Below are 17,827 nucleotides of genomic sequence, written 5' to 3'. Positions count from 1 at the left end.
GGGTCCCTGCACGGCCACAGTGTCCATGCCAGCCGCGCAGTCCATCTCCAGAGACCGCGGCGGATCGCGATTTCAGCGGGTCCCGCCTGGGGGACTCTCTTACCTCCTTCCGATGATGCAGCCACGCGATCCAGGAGAGCAGCGGTGGTATGTGTGCCTGATGAGACCGGAGCACCTCCGCTGTAAGTACCCGGCAACCAGGGCGCGGGAGTATACAGCGCCACTGGGGGAGGTGCTGGAGCCGCAGCACGATATGTCAGTATGACATATAGCATCTAGTGCCTCTGCTGCGGCCCTTGAAGTCTTCTGTCTTGTCAGAAAAGCTCTTTCCAGGGCTGCCTAGCGCAGCCCCCTGTTACCTGCCTGTACTGCAGGCTCCATCTTACACACTGAGCTTCATTGCCTGGAGGCGGGCAGAGCCGGCCCTAACCAATATGATGCCCTAGGCAAGATTTTGGCTGGTGCCCCCTAGCACCGCCGCTAGCTCTGCAGGAGATCCCTGGCATGAGTCAGCTGGCAGCTCTGCTAACGTTGGGCGCCTTTTGTTTATGAAAATGCATCTTACTTGCATTACTATATGGCTAGGATGCACAAGCAGCTTGTGCTGATTAAAATGATATCCAGCATGCCTGTGCGACTGCAGCTGTATCTGCATACGAAATACTACATTACTGTGATTTCCAGGAATACACGCAACGTAGCATTTCGTATGCAGATACAGCCGCAGTCACACACAGAATATAGGCATGCCACATATCATTTTAATCAGCAGGAGCTGCTGGTGCCCCTAAGCATACCAAATGCCCTAGGCATTTGCCTAGTTTGCCTATGCCTAAGGCCGGCTCTGGAGGCGGGGATATAGAGGAGGCGGTGCAGTGCATCCTGGGAACAGTCAAAGATTTAGCCTGTTGGTGCCTCGGATCAAGATCCAACTCTACACCCCAATGTTATTCCCTGTGGAATACCAGTGTACCCGCCTCAGAAAAACTGTTGCATAAAAACAAAAAAACAAAAACAAAACCCAATGATAACAAGTGTGTGATTTACAAACCTGGATTATGTCATTAACTATAATAATTATTAGGCTACAAACATATATTTTCTTACAACATGTGTTAATCAGTTTAAAGCTCTCTTACATGTTGTTACATTTCAATGCAGCTGAATGAAGTGATTTGTGGTCAGCGATGTGAGGTGTATCAGCTGGGTGTAATGACGCAATGATTGCAGTATACAGACATCATTCTACAACTGAGGTCAGCTTGTGCAGAGTGTAAGGTAGACCTGCAGACACTCAGAAGCTGCACACCATAAATGTGCGCTCAGTTGCAAAAATTGTACATGCAACGCCTATTGAAATTCGGCACATACCCACAACACGCCCCAGCTCGCAGTTTTTGCGAGTCCAGCCTTTTAGTACGCGCTCTACACGCCTAGTTTTCGTAGTGCAATTGCAGATTTTGCAAGCTCTCATAAGTTGGCTTTTTTGTAGTAGTTTTTACTTCGCTGATGACCGCTGTGTTCCGTATGCAGGCGCACTATGCTTATTTTCGCAATTTTTGCGTTTTAGCAATTTTGCGTTCCTTACTGAATTACATATAAAGATTGTAAGATAACAATACATTCATTCACACAACCTGTCATATAGGCAGTAGCAGTATGTGAACACAGGCAGATGCCGTTTGTAGATATAGATAACCGCGGTCAGTATATAACTGGTTTTGTGTCCGTTTGGTGAGAATGATTCAGTTTGTAACAATATATAATCAATCTCTGTATCTCTGAGTCCAGTGCTATTGTACTGCTATATATAAACAGATTCTTCCATTATATATTTTCCTTCATATAAGAACAGAATCCTGCGTGACGTACAGTAGACATTATTGCACTGGCTGATGACATTCTATTGTAAGTAACACACAAATGATTGCATTCCAGCTACTGTACCTGGCTGTTACACCTGTACTCTGTGTCCCCCCCACGCCCTCCTCCTGCTGCAGCTTCCTCACCTCCCACTCTATACATTGCCCCGTCCTGTGTGGCTCCACCTGCCCCTGACACATTATTATGTCCCTGTATGTGAGCACATAGTGTTCCTCCTGTGAGAGCAGCTGCAGTACCCAGCCATGGCTGCCTCCTCTGTGCTGTCCCTGAGCGGCCTCTGTCACTGGGCTGCCTGGCTCTTCCTCCTCTACCTGCTGTACAAAGCCTCTACGCTGTACCTGAGGTGGCAGCAGCTGCGCCGGGTGTTCTCTGCGTTCCCGGGTCCAGAGCGCCACTGGCTGTACGGCAACGCTCATGAGGTAAGTGCCCGCTGTGTTATGGGATCAGTGGAGAGATGTATCAGGACATTATGTCAGTGTCACATTCTTGGGCTGTTTGTAGCTGTTGCTGTTAATCTGAGACATTGCGGGTTACTAGCGTTGCAATTGTGCCAATATCAGGGTTGGTATTGTGTGACTGGCGGTCACCATACCGACGGCGGGATCCCGTCATTTAGATGTCCGGTGGGGTGGGCGAGCTCAACGAAGCCCCTTGCGCACTCGATGCGCTCACCACGCTGCAGGCTCGCCACAGGTTCTATTCCCACTCTATATTTGTTGTGGACAACTAACTGCATTCCCTATATCATCATATCAGCAATTCAATTATATATATATATATATATATATTGTGTGCAAAAAGGTGCAAACAGCGCTACAACCTGAATACAATATAACCAGATATCCCTAAATTGGGAGATCGTATATTACACAAGTAACAGTGCACAACCGTATTATTAGTAACACTCCCAAATGAATGGTGTCGCAACCAGATTTCAAAATGTCCAATTCCCAAGGGAACTTAGTGTTCAAATTTGTTCTAGTGATAAATCAGTTGCGCCTTCAGTGTTTGTGAATAAAACTTTGTGAATCCTTTAGTGGTAGTAAAAGTATGCGTACCAGACATATGTAGAAAATTCGCTTTGTTTGAAAAGTCTTTGCATCTGGATGTTCTTTATTCGCACTGTCTCTCCATTCCCATCCGTCCGGTCATTGGTGTGGAGTTTGTACGTATATGCAAAAAGACAGTGTGTCAATGTGCTGCTCTTTTATAAGAGTGACTAAGTGCTGTTTTTGTGCAAAATTAGCAATAAAGTGAATATGTGCAAAGGGAGGTGCTGTGAGTGCTTTGTAAAAAGCATATAAGCAATTAAAGATGAGTTTTGAAACTTGCAGTGTGCTGATTCCCTTTTTCCTTAGGTAATGTGCTTATATACCATTTTTTAAAAGGTGCAGCACCAAGTATCTCAGTGTTTCAATGAGAGATATGTAAATATGAGGCACTTACATCTATAATTGCAATGGATTAACAAGATGCTGCCATCATTCCGTCATCAGGTCTATAAACCTTTAAAAAAGTCCCATGTGGGAAGGAAAAGCCTCTGATAGTGCAGTATTATTTAAAAAAACATTTAATAATACATAAAACGACAGAAACACATAGATGGACTCGTACAATTTAAAAGTTCATATAAGCTTATCTGTATATTTCCTCAGATAGGAGCGGAGTGCCGGTGTATGTATATATACTGTAGCAGGGCCAGTGCAAGTGCTAACTTACAAAATATTTATTTACTAATAATGCAGAATGATGTGCTGTATCCCTTAGCAACCAATCAGATACAGTATGTGCTGTTAGAACTCTGTAGATGGCGTTAGCTGCTGTAACCTATGGGCTACATTGCTCAGTAATTACAGGGGGAGTGACCCCCCCCCCCCTCTCCCTGGCAATGGCTGTCACACATGCGTGGTCAGCAGGCGTGTACGCGCAGAATGGCCCCGTCGCTGCTTCTCACTGTCGCCAATAGCCAGGCCGCTCTGTATCTGCTGCTGTGTTTATGGATCTGCCGGATTACAGGACAATAAAATGATTTGCTCTGAAGAAGCCATATCTGGCCGAGAGTTCAGACTGCGCTGATTGTGTACGGAGAGCGTCAGGGAAGCGGCTGATTCACCTTTACCTTCCTCCCTGTAAATAAGGCACAGATAACGTGACATATCCTGTGCTGGACTTTACCCTCAGGAGGCATAGGGGCACATTTACCACAATCTGATCTCAGATCCGGATGGGACGTGACAAATTTGCATTGTGATAAATACATTGCAGGGGTGTATCAACTATCGTATGCAGGGACAGAGCTTGTGAGATATCTCTGTCCCTGTGAATCTCCTCCCCGATCCTATCATGGTATTTGTCGCAAAAAAAATACTGCCGCCGGTTGCCGGGGATGTATTCCTGTGATTTATAGTCCCTTGTAGAACACTACTGACACTAGAGGCTCCAGTTATCATTAGAAATAGTTATCAGCGGTATTATTATTGTAGCATCACTGCATTCTGCATATCATCAGTATCCCATACCTCAATGGTGTCTTTCTCCTGGACGTTGTCTGCTGTGTTGCCGGCAGTCTAACACTGACAGGTTACCATCAAATGTGCGTGTGTGCCGGCCATTTGCGCATGAGCATAAAACTTCGGCTAGGTGGGGATCAGCAAAGAAGAAATAATTTCCTCAGTCCTATTGGTGACAATGGCGACTGTACCACCATCAAACAGCAGCAAGCTGAGCTTACCGCTATTTGTAAAATATCAGAGGCATACAGTATATATTAGATGGGCTCACAGATATGCCTCTGTACTCATAATAATGGAGTTCATCTACTCTTTGGAGACTGTGATGTCTCACCTGAATGCTGTACTGTGAGGCGTCGTGTAAAAGTCACAGGGACAGAGGTTTGCTGCTGGCAGGACTGTTGTGTGTACATCGGGGTCCAAATCACCACTACCAGTTCCAGCAGTGTCACATGAGTCCCTCCTGGCTGCAGAAAGCGACTCCAGGGACTATGCCAACCGCCATGTGTGGTTGGCGTTCTTTCTTGTTTATTTAATGCGCTTGCAGAGCTTGGGTGCTGCCATCTTGGTTGTAATCAGCTGACTGCACTAACCAATCTGATTTCATCAAAATGGGTCACCTGCCTCGCGCAGCCTATCGGCACTTAGAATGCTCATTTAAATTTGGACTTGGATGTGCACATTGCCAGAACAACACTTCTCTTATAAGAGATCAGTACCCTGGTTCCTCTTCTGTTTGCATCCTGCAGCTGTTCCAGTTTCCTTCAGCCCTGCTACAAGATTCTACCATTGGTCACCTGCACTCTGTGTTTGTTCCAGCTACAAATCTCCAAGCAGAGCTTATTAGCATCTGTTTCAGTCACTGCATTTCACACAGTCTCATTACCTGTATTACTAAGTCCGTTCTGCACCTGACTCGGTCTCCAGTTACCTGTATCACTAAGTCCATTCTGCACCTGCACAGGACTATCCCACCCTGCATGTCAGTGCCGGCCTGCCCGCAGACGTGCAAAGGCATCGCACAGCGGCGATGCCTTTGCACTTCAAGAGTAGCTCCCGGCCAGCGCAGCTTTAGCGCGCTGGCCGGGAGCTACTCCTCGCTCCCCAGCCCTCAGCGGCTGCGTGTGACGTCACGCAGCCGCTGCGGCCCGCCGCCGTTTCTCCCCATCCTGCCCAGCGACCGACTCTGCCTGTTAATCAGGCAGAGGCGATCGCATCCCTGCCACGGCCTTCGGCCATCTGGCATGCGCCGGCGCACTACGGTGCATGCGCAATAGAGACCCGTTCGCTCGGCTGCGAAAAACAGCAGCGAGCGGGTCAGAATGACCCCCTCAGTCTCCAGTCACCTGTATTACTAAGTCCATTCTGCACCTGACTCAGCGGGGTCATTCCAAGTTGATCACACGCTGCCGATTTTCGCTGCACTGCGATCAGGTCTCTACTGCGTATGCACCGCAATGTGCACGCGCGTCGTACGGGTACAATGTGGATCGTTGCTGCCATATGGATTTAATGAAAAATCCATTCACACAGCCGATCGCAAGAAGATTGACAGAAAAAAGGGCGTTTATGGGTGGCAATTGACCGTTTTCTGGGAGTGGTACGGAAAACGCAGGCGTGTCCGGGTGTTTGGAGGCCGGGTGTGTGGTGTCAATTTCGGCACCAAAAAGATTGAAGTGATCACAAGGGCTGAGTAAGTCCAGACCTACTCTGAAACTGCACAAAATGTTTTTGCAGAGCTCAGCTGCACAAGCGTTCGCACACTTGCAAAGCAAAAATACACTCCCCCGGGGCGGCGACTATGCGTTTGCACGGCTGCTAAAACCAGCTAGCGAGCGATCAACTCGGAATGAGGGCCTCAGTCTCCAGTCACCTTTATTACTAAGTCCATTCTGCACCTGACTCAGGCCCTCATTCCAAGTTAAGCAATGGTGAGGTCAGCGCACTTGTGGGAGAGAAGGAATGTGAGAGAAAGGGTGAAGATGGAAAGGGATGGAGAAAGAAGGGATGAAAGAAAATGGGAAGAAAGTAATGTGACAATTTGATGTATGATAGTGTTCACAAATGACCATATGTCGTAATATAATGATGTTTATTAGGGTGGTATGTTCCCACTGTCAGGTGTGTCATGCAGACCACCCTTTTCAGTGTACCCTCCTGAATGGTACACTTCTGCTCAAAACTTCTAGAATTAATAATAAGAGTGGTGGGTAAAAGTATGTGCCTCTCCGTAAATCTGGCATAATGTCTGTGTCAGTGTTATGTCCTTAGGAGTCCTAATGTTCAGAGGTCCCTTGCGGGATGAATGTCAGGTATGCCCAAGGGTGCACCTTTACCATAGGTATGGTATCACCTATGTGGCTCTGAAACTAGGTAAGTATCAGTCGTGGTGGGGTGTGTGACAGTTTGCGGCGTCCCGCCTGTCAGACCTCCCTGTGTGCACCAAATGAGGAATCGGGGGTACAGGCTTGGTTCTTACACTTACCGCCGGGGGTGCGTTCCGCGCGCCTGTGCCGGCTCAGCTTCCGTTCCCGAGTCCTCCTGTGTCCTTTGATGTCCAGGCCGTCTCGTCTCGGTCCCCGTGGTCGGTCAGCGGCCGCCGCTTTCCTCCTTACTCCGCCGTGTCCCGTCTGTGACTTCCTGCTTTGCCGCTCACGTGATGTGTCACGTGAGCGGGAGTGTTTTTACTTAGCCCCTGTTGCTCGGGGATACCTCTCTCCAGCCGGGGAGAGGTGTCTGTAGAATGCAGTGTGTAGTGAGACAAGTCCTCCAACGCGTTTCAGCAATCTGCCTTTTTCTAGGATTACAAGTCTTGAGTCCTTGGATCATTATATGCTTGTTACATGGCACTGATTGGTTCCCAATGTATGTGCGCGCCCCTTTATGTTAATGGCCAGTATTATATAATCGGCTTTCTCCAATGTTGATAGGAAGAGACGTATTCTTTGTCCCTAATTTGGGATGTCTGTTAACACTGATTGATTACTAATAATGGGTAATACTTGTGTGAAAAAAGATGGGGGATAATGTATGATAGAACTGTCGGTGCATATATTGTATAGATTGAAAAAGTAATGATAATTACGTAGGTGGATGGGATAAACATGGTTTGGGGGGGGGATAACATGATTGGTTTGGATAGTATGTGATGATATTAGGTAATTGTCTGTAACATGGGATATCGATGTATGCAATTGCATGACAGGATGAAAGATATGTGAAAGGAAAAGATAGTAACGATGAGTGAAAAATGATTAATGAATGAAAAATGAATAGTAGATATGATTGATATGTGATTGAAAATAAATAAATATAAAAATAATAAAATAAAAATAAATATGAATAATGAAAAAAAATAAAAAAATAAATGAAAATAAAAATAAATACATAAAAAAATAAAAAAATAAAAAAATAAATAAAAATAAAAATAAAAATATAAAAATAAACATAAATATGAAAATAAACAAATATAATAAAAATATAAATAAAATTAAAATTAAAAATAAAAAAATAAATAAAAAATATATATAAAAAATAATAATAATAATAATAATAATAATAATAATAAAAAAATAATAAATAAATATAAATATAAAAATAAGAATGAGGAATGTATTAATGATCAGAGTGTGTGTGAGTACTTTAATGTATATTGGTAGTAAGAGCTCAGGAGGCGGTTACATTCCTGATTTAATGATGTTACACTGACCCTAAATGTTTATGGCTTTCTAAGGATGAGTGGATTGCCTCAGTGTAGGACTACTATAATGGTACTGATCATGTGTTTACTTATGAATTAATCTAAGTCCCTAGACGTCTTGTCATACCCCTACATTTGTAGTCCCATCACCCGAGGTATGGGTTCATCATACCGTGTTAAATGAGCCTAATCCGTACGGTGATTATTTGTTAGATGGTGAGTGTCCACTATAATACTGAAGAAATGTTGTACTCTATGTTGAGCCCCTTCGGTGTGAGAGTTTTGAGGGTAAAAATCCATCTGAGTTCTTCCCTGTTAATTCTTTTTATGAAGTCACCTCCCCGCCAGTTGTTCGTCACCTGTTGTATGGCCATAAATTTCAATTGTGTCGGATCCTGTGTGTGTTTGTCTCTAAAGTGTTGAGACACACTATGTTTATCGTAAGCTTTTTTGATGTTTTGTATATGTTCCGATATTCGGACTTTTAATGTCCTAATTGTGCGTCCCACATATTGGAGTCCGCACGGGCATGTGATGAGATAAATGACTCCCTTTGTGTGGCATGATATTTCTTCTCTGACTTTGAATGTCTGTCCTGTATTTGTGGATGAGAATTCTGTTATGCTTTTGGTTGATCTTGCATTAGTAGTCCTGCACCCTATACATGTGCCGCAATGATGAAAGCCCTGTCTCTTTGTGATACCATCTATTTTAGTCTGCTGAGTTTTGGGTGGTGGTATGTGGTTGTGTACCAATTTTGATCTCAAGTCCGGAGCTTTTCTATATACTATTTTGGGTTGTGAGGGTAGGATCTTAGCTAATGTTTCATCCTGCATCAGTATTGCCCAGTGCTTCTGTATGCTTTGTTTTATTTTTCCGGCTGCGGTGTTGTACTGTGTTACAAAGTATAAGTCGTTACCCTGTTGTGTGGTGTTTTTCTCTTTGTATTTGAGTAGCTGTTGTCTATCAGTGTCTTCCAATTTCTTGTATGCCTTATCCACAATCTGTTTGTCATACTTTTTGTGTCAGATCCTGTCCTTGTTCTCTGTAGTACTCCAGCTGTGTGCAGTTCCTCCTTAATCTAGTGAATTGACCTGTAGGGATGCTTTTCAGCCAGTTGGGATGGTGGCTACTGGTTGATAAGATATAGCTGTTGACGTCTACTTTTTTGTGGTATGTCCGTGTTTCTATCTTGCTGTTATGAATGTGTATGTCCAGATCAAGAAATTCTACTTTATCCTTACTGTATTGTGTTGTGAAGTGTAGATTCCGGTCATTATCATTAATGTATGCAATGAATGCCTGTAGGTCGTGCTCGGTCCCTTTCCAGATGAATATTATGTCATCGATGTACCGTCGCCAGAGGACCAGGTGCGCCCCGAAGCCATGCCCCTGCCAGATGTTATCTTCCTCCCACTTACTCATGAACAGGTTTGCATAGCTCGGGGCGAACCTGGTCTCCATGGCTGTCCCTGTCAGTTGTTTGTAGTAGTCGTTATCAAACCAGGTGTAGTTGTGTTCCAATATGAATATGATGGCCTTTATAATAAAATCTGTTTGTATTTGTTGAAGTGTGTCGTCCCCTGAGAGAAAATGTTTCATACTTTCAGTGCCCAGTTCTATGACTGTGTAGAGAGATGTCACGTCGCTCGTTACCAATGTCATGTCTTCTGTCCATGTTATGTCTTGTAAAAGTTGTAGTATGTGTGTAGTGTCTCTGAGGTATGACTTTTGTTTGGTCACATGTTGTTGAAGGAAGAAGTCAATGTATCTGGATAGATTCGAAGTCAGTGAATTGATGCCTGAAATGATAGGTCGCCCCGGTGGATGCTCCTTGTTCTTGTGGATTTTAGGTAGGTAGTAAAAGACTGGTATTACTGGATTTGTAGGGTTAAGGAAATCAAATTCTTTTTTGTTTAGGATCCCCAGGGATATGCCTTCGTTGAGTAATGTTTGTAATTCGTGTTTATATTCCTGTGTGGGATCACCCTTTAGTTTGCTGTATGTGTGTGTGTCTCCCAAAAGACGCCTACATTCATGGATATAATCAATTTTATCAAGTAGCACAATCCCTCCCCCCTTATCTGCCGGTTTGACAATTAATGTGTCGATGTTCTTCAATTCCTCCAAGGCCTGTGCCTCGCCCTTGGTCAGATTCTGCTGTTTAAATCTTGTATCACCGATCTTATCCAGATCGTTGACCACTAACTGTTCAAATGTGTTTATGATGTGTCCCTTGATATGTTGAGGATAGAATGTAGATTGGGGTTTGTAGTCAGTGTGTTTGAATTCTGGTGTTTTGACAGTTGGTGTGTATTGTAAATGTGTTTGTGCAAAAAACTTTTTAAGAGTTATTTTCCTAGTGAAAGCCTGTATATCCATGTATGTGTCAAATTTGTTCATTTTTTTGGTGGGCGCAAATTCCAGTCCCTTGTTCAGCAGTGTTTTGTGGTCCTCCCCCAGTTGGAAACTACTTAGGTTGAAAGTCCCTTCTAACCGTCTTGTACAATTTGTGTTGGAGTTTGTTTTGTTTTTTTGGCCTCCCCTGCAGCCTCGTCTGGTTCTGTGAGTTTTCTTTTGTTTGTTTGTGTTTGTGCTGCTGGTGACCGGCAGGACGCAATTCCTGCCTCTAGAACTAAAAAGTCTATGTCCCAGCTTATTCCACTTCTTGTGGTGGTGGTAGGGTTGTGGTCTGATTGGTGTCCTACTTCTGTAGTTGTCTCTTTCATGGTGTCCCTTTGGTTTTCTGTGTGCATTCCTAAACTTGGTCTTATGTAGCCTTTCTTCATTGATTGTCTTATTGTGTCCTCGTATTGCAAACCTTCTATCTCGTGTACAGAGAAAGATGAGTCTATTTCTTTCATACATGATGTGTCTGTAATGTCTGACTCTGTTTCGGAATCTACCTCATGTGCTGTTGGTGTTTCCGAGTGTGTCAACGTCATATATTGTTGATAGGTCAGGAGTTTACCAGTGTTTGGGTGTTTGTACTTTTTGGGTGCAATGTTGTGATTGATTGTCTTTCTAGTGTGCATTTTGTTCCTAGGTGTGGTGGTTAACTTGGGTGTTGATGGTGTGTTTGTCTTACCCTTGCGTGCTGTTTTCACACCCCACCTATCCCTGAGGAACTTCTTCTTTTTCCTCTCAATGATGGTGTCTTCCCCCTTTTTTCAACCTGTTCTTCGTGAGTGTTTCTATTTTCTGATATTCCTGGTCTTGTTGATACTGTTCTAAATGACTGTGTAGTGATATAATGTCGTGATCTATTTTCTCCAGATCTTTCTCGTGTTGTTCTCTGATGATACGTATAAGTTGTAAGGAGCAGTTCTTAAGGGTACTGTTCCACTTGTCAATGAATGTTTTGTTTTCTCTGTTATGTGTAGGTACTTTCTTGATAGTGAGTCCCTTAGGTACAGTGTCCTGATCTATGTACCACTGGAGTGCAAACGTGTCCCACCATAATTTGGCCTCTTGTTTCAGAATATGTTCTAGTTTGAATATGTGTGTGCAGAATTCCTGTCCTTTGTTCAGGGATGTTGCAGTCTGTTCAAATGTGGAGAATGTCTGTTTTGCCCTATCTATGCGGTCATTTCTGTATTCTAAGATTCCCATGTGTGATGCCTATATGTTGGGGAATCTGCGTATGATGATATTTGACTGTGTGTGTAAAAGAAGTAGAGGATAGGTTTGGGAAGAAGGATGGGGGAGGGGGGGGGGGGGGGAAGTGTGCTGCAGTCTGACGAGGACAGTATTCGTAGATAATTGGAGAGAGACTGCGCTCACTGGGATGGGGGGTTAGTGCTGCTAGGCCTAGAGGTGTCCTACCTCCGTACTAATGTTAAGCAATGGTGAGGTCAGCGCACTTGTGGGAGAGAAGGAATGTGAGAGAAAGGGTGAAGATTCCAAGTTGTTCGCTCGCTAGCTGCTTTTAGCAGCCGTGCAAACGCTAGGCCGCCGCCCTCTGGGAGTGTATCTTCGCTTAGCAGAAGTGCGACCGAAAGGTTAGCAGAACTGCTTGAAATTTTTTTCCTGCAGTTTCAGAGTAGCTCCAGACCTACTCCTACCTTGCGATCACTGCAGACTATTTAGTTACTGTTTTGACGTCACAAACACGCCCTGCGTTCGGCCAGCCACTGCGTTTTAACCTGTCACGCCTGCGTTTTTTAGCACACTCCCGGAAAACGGTCAGTTACCTCCCAGAAACACCCACTTCCTGTCAATCACTCACCGATCAGCAGTGCGACTGAAAAGAGTCGCTCGACCTTGTGTGATACTGCATAGTTTTGTGTGAAAGTAAGTCGCGCGACCGCACTGCGGCCCATACGCATGCGCAGAACTGCCGGTTTTTAGCCTGATCGCTGCGCTGCGAACAACTCGTCAGTCTCCAGTCACCTGTATTACTAAGTCCATTCTGCACCTGACTCGGGGTCATTCCGAGTTGATCGTAGATGTGATAAATTTAGCACAGCTACGATCAGACACTCAGACATGCGGGGGGACGCCCAGCACAGGGTTAGCCCGCTCCGCATGTCAGTGCCGCCCCCCCCCCCCCCCCCTCCGCCACAGAAGTGCAAAAGCATCGCACAGCGGTGATGCGTTTGCATCTCAGGAGTTACTCTCGGCCAGCGCAGCTCCTGCGACTGGCTGGGAGAACCTCTTCGCTGCCCCGGGTTGCAGCTGCTGCGTGTAACGTCATGTAGCCGCCACGGCCCGCCCCCCCCAATGGTCTGGCCACGCCTGCGTTGGCCGGACCACGCCCCTTAAACAGTGGCTTAACGCCGCCGTCCAGCCCCCTCCCGCCCAACGACCGCCTCTGCCTCAGAGGCGATCGCTAGGCAATGTGGCCGGCATGCGTCGGCGCACTGCGGCGCTGGCACATGCGCAGTTCCAACCCGATCGCTGCGCTGCGATAAACTGCAGCGAGCGATCGGGTCGGAATGACCCCCTCTGTCTCCAGTCACTTGTATTACTAAGTCCATTCTACACCTGACTCAGGGGGTCATTCCGAGTTGTTCGCTCGTTGCCGATTTTTGCTGTGCTGCGATTTGTTGCTAAATGCGCATGCGCTAAGTTATTTTACACAGAACTTAGCATTTTTGCTGGTGTTCGTGCGGCACTTTTCATTCGCACTGCTGATCGGTGAATGATTGACAGGAAAGGGGCGTTTCTGGGAGGTAACTGAGCGTTTTCAGGGAGTGTGCTAAAAAACGCAGGCGTGTCAGGGAAAAACGCGGGAGTGTCTGGGGAAACGGGGGAGTGGCTGGCCGAACGCTGGGCGTGTTTGTGACGTCAAACCAGGAACTAAACGCACTGAGGTGATCGCAGTGTAGGAGTAGGTCTGGAGCTACTCAGAAACTGCAAGAAATATTTAGTAGCAATTCTGCTAATCTTTCATTCGCTATTCTGCTAAGCTAAGATACACTCCCAGAGGGCGGCGGCCTAGCGTGTGCAATGCTGCTAAAAGCAGCTAGCGAGCGAACAACTCGGAATGAGAGCCTCAGTCTCCAGTCACCTGTATTACCAAATGCATTCTGTATATGACTCTGGGCCAGATTAAGCCTTGGGGGTGGGGGACACTTAAAACAGGGGAAGCCCAGGGGAAGGGTGTACAATATATTAGAACTAATTACATCTTATCATAATGCCTGAAAGGAGATAATAGAATAACAATTATGAACACAGCTCCTACTGTAAATATAACGGAGACCATTATGGGGAAGGAAACGAGTAATAACATAAGGCCGGGTGCACGCTTTTCACTATATCTCTTGTTTGCTCGATGAACGATATATCACTAGTGCAGCTCCGGGTGTGTAAGTCGTTCACAGACAGATCAGGTCAGCCTGCAGCACAGCTAGTGCCACTATATGATACAGATATTACCTGTACCTCTGCCTGCGTGTCTGGCTGACCCGCCCACTGCGCAATAGGTCACTGGCAGCAGCCAGAGTATGACATCACAAGCTGAGGGGGCGCATCCAAATGACTCTGCTGCTAGACCTATCGGATGGTTGATTGATAAGTGTATATTGTGCATACGCCTTACTGGTTGATAGATCGCTCAGTGGATCTGCTGACACGTCGGCTACACGTGTCCTCAGCCTAATAAACATGACACCACCTCCTCATAGAGCAGATTAATATAATGCTCCTCACACCCGGTGCTCAGGACAGATAATGTCAGGTCACCTGTGCCAGCTGCTGATACACCTGTGCCCAGCCAGGTGACCTGGAAACGTGACCTGCGTGGGGTCCTGAGGACTGAGTGTGACAATCACTGAGATAATTGTATACTAGTAATTTACACCAGTACCACACAATAGCGTGTAAATCTACCAGACTGATTGAGCAATATACATACCTGGCGTAACGCGCCATTCTGAGCCACCACAGACATTCTGCGCAATATCTGCACGCTCTCACATAATAATTGTATTACTGTCCCCTCGCATTACAGAGGCAGACATGTACTGAGTGCTAAGTATGACAGTTTATTCCTCCAGGAGGCTCAGATTGCTACTAGGTTTATTGTCATTATTGCTCATTATTTCCCATAGAATCACAGATTAGAGTCATAAACACTGATTTCATTAGAAAGGGATTAGGGTCCGATGTATTTTATTAACTACACTTGTTCTTAATTAAATAATTACTTATCCAATGTACTTGAAGCAAAGTGGTTTCCGCTCATTACCTAATCTACCCCAGGCGTTACACATCTACGTGCACAATATATAGACAGGTAATAGGCTGTGCGTAGTTAAACACTGAAAGCTGATGTTCTGTCTGGTGCCAAAAAGGTGAAATTAATCAAGAATCTGGGATCCAGTCCTAAGCCGTAATCAAGAAGAAGAGGGATCCCCCAAAAGGTTTCACCGAGGATTTTATGGGCAAAAAGGAGTTTATTCTTCGGTGCTGGAAAACAAGGCCTCTGATAGTATGGATTACTGCGGCAGGTCTTGGGGGGCACTAGGAAATCTGCCCTTAAAAATGAAGGTAATGATGATCCCTGAGGCACCGGTCCAGGTTACCGCAAAATGCGCCACATTAGATTCATTTTTATTATTTTATTTTTCCTTTTGGTTTTGCTTAAAAAGCAAAAACATTTTATTTTTGTGTGAACATTTGTATTGTCTATGCCGTACTGTGTATTTATTCAGATGTTTCATGGATATTGCTGCGTTAGCTCCTGTATCACACATACCGGTATGGTATTGTTTTTTAGAATTATAGATTTTTGTTACTTTAATTTACCAAGAATGTATATGCTGGAACTGGGTATATTTCAACATCCCAAACAGTATAATTATATACACAATAAAACATTCAACTAGCCGCGGGATCTACCTGGCGACTAATTGCAGCGCCGGGCTTATTCAATTAGCGGGGTTCCCCCATGCGCTAGCCCCCACAGTCCCATGCAAGCCCTCGGGAATGGACTGAACTTCCCCCGGGAAGTCCATGTAAAACTAGAGATGAGCACCTGAAATTTTTCGGGTTTTGTGTTTTGGTTTTGGGTTCGGTTCCGCGGCCGTGTTTTGGGTTCGACCGCGTTTTGGCAAAACCTCACCGAATTTTTTTTGTCGGATTCGGGTGTGTTTTGGATTCGGGTGTTTTTTTCAAAAAACCCTAAAAAACAGCTTAAATCATAGAATTTGGGGGTCATTTTGATCCCATATTATTATTAACCTCAAAAACCATAATTTCCACTCATTTTCAGTCTATTCTGAATACCTCACACCTCACAATATTATTTTTAGTCCTAAAATTTGCACCGAGGTCGCTGGATGACTAAGCTAAGCGACCCTAGTGGCCGACACAAACACCTGGCCCATCTAGGAGTGGCACTGCAGTGTCACGCAGGATGTCCCTTCCAAAAAACCCTCCCCAAACAGCACATGACGCAAAGAAAAAAAGAGGCGCAATGAGGTAGCTGTGTGAGTAAGATTAGCGACCCTAGTGGCCGACACAAACACCGGGCCCATTTAGGAGTGGCACTGCAGTGTCACGCAGGATGTCCCTTCCAAAAAACCCTCCCCAAACAGCACATGACGCAAAGAAAAAAAGAGGCGCAATGAGGTAGCTGTGTGAGTAAGATTAGCGACCCTAGTGGCCGACACAAACACCGGGCCCATCTAGGAGTGGCACTGCAGTGTCACGCAGGATGGCCCTTCCAAAAAACACTCCCCAAACAGCACATGACGCAAAGAAAAAAAGAGGCGCAATGAGGTAGCTGACTGTGTGAGTAAGATAAGCAACCCTAGTGGCCGACACAAACACCGGGCCCATTTAGGAGTGGCACTGCAGTGTCACGCAGGATGTCCCTTCCAAAAAACCCTCCCCAAACAGCACATGACGCAAAGAAAAAAAGAGGCGCAATGAGGTAGCTGTGTGAGTAAGATTAGCGACCGTAGTGGCCGACACAAACACCGGGCCCATTTAGGAGTGGCACTGCAGTGTCACGCAGGATGTCCCTTCCAAAAAACCCTCCCCAAACAGCACATGACGCAAAGAAAAAAAGAGGCGCAATGAGGTAGCTGACTGTGTGAGTAAGATAAGCGACCCTAGTGGCCGACACAAACACCGGGCCCATTTAGGAGTGGCACTGCAGTGTCACGCAGGATGTCCCTTCCAAAAAACCCTCCCCAAACAGCGCATGACGCAAAGAAAAATAAAAGAAAAAAGAGGTGCAAGATGGAATTGTCCTTGGGCCCTCCCACCCACCCTTATGTTGTATAAACAAAACAGGACATGCACACTTTAACCAACCCATCATTTCAGTGACAGGGTCTGCCACACGACTGTGACTGATATGACGGGTTGGTTTGGACCCCCCCCAAAAAAGAAGCAATTAATCTCTCCTTGCTGTAGCTCTACAGAGGCAAGATGTCCACCTCATCATCATCCTCCGATATATCACCGTGTACATCCCCCTCCTCACAGATTATCAATTCGTCCCCACTGGAATCCACCATCTCAGCTCCCTGTGTACTTTGTGGAGGCAATTGCTGCTGGTCAATGTCTCCGCGGAGGAATTGATTATAATTCATTTTAATGAACATCATCTTCTCCACATTTTCTGGATGTAACCTCGTACGCCGATTGCTGACAAGGTGAGCGGCGGCACTAAACACTCTTTCGGAGTACACACTTGTGGGAGGGCAACTTAGGTAGAATAAAGCCAGTTTGTGCAAGGGCCTCCAAATTGCCTCTTTTTCCTGCCAGTATAAGTACGGACTGTGTGACGTGCCTACTTGGATGCGGTCACTCATATAATCCTCCACCATTCTTTCAATGTTGAGAGAATCATATGCAGTGACAGTAGACGACATGTCCGTAATCGTTGTCAGGTCCTTCAGTCCGGACCAGATGTCAGCATCAGCAGTCGCTCCAGACTGCCCTGCATCACCGCCAGCGGGTGGGCTCGGAATTCTGAGCCTTTTCCTCGCACCCCCAGTTGCGGGAGAATGTGAAGGAGGAGATGTTGACAGGTCGCGTTCCGCTTGACTTGACAATTTTCTCACCAGCAGGTCTTTCAACCCCAGCAGACTTGTGTCTGCCGGAAAGAGAGATCCAAGGTAGGTTTTAAATCTAGGATCGAGCACGGTGGCCAAAATGTAGTGCTCTGATTTCAACAGATTGACCACCCGTGAATCCTTGTTAAGCGAATTAAGGGCTCCATCCACAAGTCCCACATGCCTAGCGGAATCGCTCCGTGTTAGCTCCTCCTTCA

The 17,827-nt window shown here is 45.7% G+C and overlaps 1 protein-coding gene across 3 annotated transcripts in view; it reads left to right on the top strand.

The window, feature by feature from the left end:
• Positions 1-17,827, top strand: part of LOC134957223 (cytochrome P450 4B1-like) — a 207,554-nt gene that overhangs the window by 20,378 nt on the left and 169,349 nt on the right. The window contains exon 1 of one of the 3 annotated variants that reach the window (XM_063938924.1): positions 1,993-2,303. The exons of the other annotated variants lie outside the window; for them this stretch is intronic. Within the exon in view, the coding sequence (XP_063794994.1) occupies positions 2,127-2,303 (177 nt within the window). The 5' untranslated portion in view covers positions 1,993-2,126. Of the gene's footprint in view, positions 1-1,992; positions 2,304-17,827 lie in introns of those variants that run through there. 3 annotated transcript variants of the gene reach the window in all.

Source organism: Pseudophryne corroboree, chromosome 9 (assembly GCF_028390025.1).
Source record: "Pseudophryne corroboree isolate aPseCor3 chromosome 9, aPseCor3.hap2, whole genome shotgun sequence".
Classification (NCBI taxonomy): Eukaryota; Metazoa; Chordata; class Amphibia; order Anura; family Myobatrachidae; genus Pseudophryne; species Pseudophryne corroboree.
This window is presented reverse-complemented; position numbering and strand designations above follow the sequence as displayed.